Raw genomic sequence first — 3,520 nt, forward strand, 5'->3', positions numbered from 1 at the left:
AGTCATCAATGGGTTAATATTTGCCACAAACATAGTGAAAGCAATTTAAAACTAGTTGGCACTAGTTGAAAATGTTCTACTGCTTCTAACCATATTCATGCATATAAAATGAGATATTTACTGTTAAATTTTCGGTTTTACCAAATTATTTTACGTTTAATTTAATTTTTATGTACATGACATTTGCAATAGGATCAACAACAATAACAACAACACCAAAGTGTTCCACATAATAAACTGGCATCAATTTCATTATTATCATTACCATGCCATGTCCTCTTTAAAATGGACAATATTTATTTACATCACACTACAATAGACACACATTATTATTGTTTTTTTCTTAAATTAAACTTTATTGTTTAATATCCTTAAAGGTAAAACGCATAGGTATACCGGGTACATTTATAAAGAAAGCTTTAAAAGGTTTTGAGGCATCATAATTAAATTCTACATCAAAATTTCGTAATAATTTTAAAAGTACCACTTCCATTTCTAATTCAGCTAAACGTTTGCCCACACAAATACGTGGTCCAACACCAAATGGCAAATAGCTGAATGGATCTAATTTATCTTTTTTATTGTTCTCATCACGTAGCCAACGTTCAGGCAAAAACTTATCCGGTTGTGGGAAGAAGGCTTCATCTTTTAGCAAACAATTGAAATTTAATACAACATTTGATCCTTTGGGTATTCTGTAGCCGGATAGTATGACATCGTTTACGGGTTTACGGGAAGAGCCAGTGCCATTGGGGAAATAGCGCATGGATTCTTTAATAACGGCCCTCAAATAGGGTAAATTTTTGGTATTGCTTTCGTTCAATACGGTGTCTTTGGTAGGCATTACTTTAAGAATTTCTTCTCGTAATTTTTGCTGTTTGTCGGGATTTTTAGCCAGGCACAGGAGTATGGAGATAAGAGTTACACTAGTCTACAATGAGAAGAAAAAATAAAATATAATTATTAATATAATAAAAATATAATTATTGATCTAGAACTGAACTAGAACTGTACTAGAACTGAACTAGAACTGAACTAGAACTGAACTAGAACTGAACTAGAACTGAACTAGAACTGAACTAGAACTGAACTAGAACTGAACTAGAACTGAACTAGAACTGAACTAGAACTAGAACCGAAACTGTTTTAGAGATTTGAATTAATTACTTACCGTATCAACACCAGCAATTAACATATCCATAGCCATAATTACAGCCAATTTCTCATCTCTTACCAACAGCTTTTCTAAAACACTATAAACTTCTTGATTATCGTCTCCATTCTTCTGTTTCTCTTCGATTTGCTTAAGCGTTTCATTCACATATTTCAGTGTAATCCAAAATAGATCTTCTTGTACCTTCATACTTTTGTAATAAGTAGGAGTACGAATAACCTTCCACATTGAGGGTTGTACATCTAATTTAAAAGCATAGTCAAAATTCAAACGTGTACATTCAATTAGACGTTCTGCATCGGGATTATTACGAGCCCGGCTTATAAGACCCAGTCTTCTATTGAGTGCTACCAAAGAAATGGATTCAAAAGCCAATCGATTAAGTTCATTATCGAAATTACCAGGAACTTCTAATGTGTTTGGATCGCGTATTTCTTTAATGCTGAAAATGTAGTTTATACAATAAATAAAATACTATTTGTAATATATTTATCATACTTACCGTGAAATGAATTCATCATTGATTTCTTGAAGTGGCTTCAAATACATGTTTAAATTTTGAGGCTTCATTAAAACAGGATTGACTTTGGAACGCATTTTACCCCATTGTTCACCTTGGCTGAAATAATAGAAATAGTTATATTTTTTTAGATGTGCTTAGCTTTAATAAAGTTGTACAACTTACGATACTGGCAAGCCTATAGTTTGATTAAAAAAATCTCCCTTGATATTTTCTCTAAAATGTCTAACAGAATCAAGACCTTGTCTTTGAGGCCATTGACCCTCATTGCGATAAACCGTTTCTATATCTTTGGTATTGAATACCATGACCAAATCGGGTTTACCAAATAAACCAGGCAACACATAAATATCACCATAATGTTTACGCATTTCGTTGGCGAAATCAAAGAATGAAAGATTTTCATATTTGCCACCTGGCATAAAATCGCGTATAAATCTCAAAGTGCTGGGTCTGGGTATGGCTTTATAATCTAAAGCTTCATCAAAATTGGTAGCAAACTTAAATAATGAATAAAGTTATAAAATGTAAACTAAACTTTTTATTTAAATTGTTTATATTTACCGTGCTTTGTGTACTTAATAATCTTTCTAATAAAAATATATTAGTTTTTAGTTTTGTTGTTGTTATTTGCAATTTTAAATTACGTGCAAACATTTTGTTTTATTTAAAAAATTATTTAAGTACAAAATATATTCTGAGATTTAAACTTTACCGTTCAAGCGTTCTAAACAAACTAATTTCGAATTACATTTGTTTTGACTATAAACTAAGTTTTTCGCGTATTTTTATTTATCTGATAACAGCTTTATCGCTGGCATACTTATCAGTTTAGAGTGGGAATCTCTTAAGTTTATATAGTAGGTAGATCAGACCCAATCAGCTCGCCATTGGATATTGTTATTATAATGGTTAGTAGTATTAAACCTTATGAAATTAATGCATTTTTTAAAATCATCTATATCAGGTATGGAAAGTTGCAATTTTTTAAATAGTACTAATTCAGAACAAAAAGATAACTTTTCTGTTTTTAACGTTGTAAACTTATTTTTTAAAAGAAGATAATTTTTTGAAGATTAGACTAAATACTAGACGATATACTAGAAAATATATTAGACAAGACTAGACTACGGACTATGCAATAGACTTGACTATAGATTGGAATCTGAGATAAAAGCGGAGGCGGCGCAACCATTATCGGTCGGCGGCGGCTCATTATAGAAGATATAGGGGTCGGCTAAATTGTATGCTCAATTAAACTTTTTCTTTAAAAATTGAACTATAAACTTTTATTATATTGTAAATTCTCTGTATAATAGTCTATTATATATAAGCCAATTTCTATATAAGTTCTTTTCTGCAGAAAATGGAAATTATTATAGCACTTTTTATTATTAGTACAATATTTTATGGCAACTCTTTTCAATTTGCCATAAGAATTTAAATTAGTGGCAAATCCGTTTAAATTGGTTAAATGATCTTCTAAAATATATGTGCGGTTCCAATATCAGCCGTCTTAGCTTTTGAGCTGTAAGTCGGCGGCGTCGCGGCTTGCAAAATATTATCGGCCAGCCGCCGCCAGCTTGTATTTCTAATTGGAATATTGATTTCACTATACACTAGACTGAACTAATTTTAATCTAGACTTACATCATAGATAAGAATATAGATTAGACTATATATTGGAGTGGACTATAGACGAGACAACAAATAGGAATATAGATTATATTAGACTCTACACTATAATATAAACTATAGAAACTAGAAGACTATCGTAAGATTAGTCTATAGTCTAGACTAGACTATAAAAAGTCTTTAGACTAGAC

General features: G+C 31.0%; 1 protein-coding gene across 1 annotated transcript; it reads right to left on the bottom strand.

The window, feature by feature from the left end:
- Window positions 1-333: 333 nt before the first annotated feature.
- LOC111675717 (probable cytochrome P450 12d1 proximal, mitochondrial) lies at window positions 334-2,590 on the bottom strand. The gene is made up of 5 exons (XM_023436528.2): window positions 2,259-2,590; window positions 1,860-2,194; window positions 1,677-1,793; window positions 1,172-1,616; window positions 334-931 (listed from the first exon to the last, which is right to left on the bottom strand). Exons 1-5 carry the CDS (start codon window positions 2,349-2,351, stop codon window positions 356-358), a joined length of 1,566 nt encoding a protein of 521 aa, XP_023292296.2. The 5' UTR covers window positions 2,352-2,590; the 3' UTR covers window positions 334-355.
- Between the last annotated feature and the right edge of the window lie 930 nt (window positions 2,591-3,520).

The sequence above is a fragment of the Lucilia cuprina genome, chromosome 6 (assembly GCF_022045245.1).
Source record: "Lucilia cuprina isolate Lc7/37 chromosome 6, ASM2204524v1, whole genome shotgun sequence".
Taxonomy (NCBI): Eukaryota; Metazoa; Arthropoda; class Insecta; order Diptera; family Calliphoridae; genus Lucilia; species Lucilia cuprina.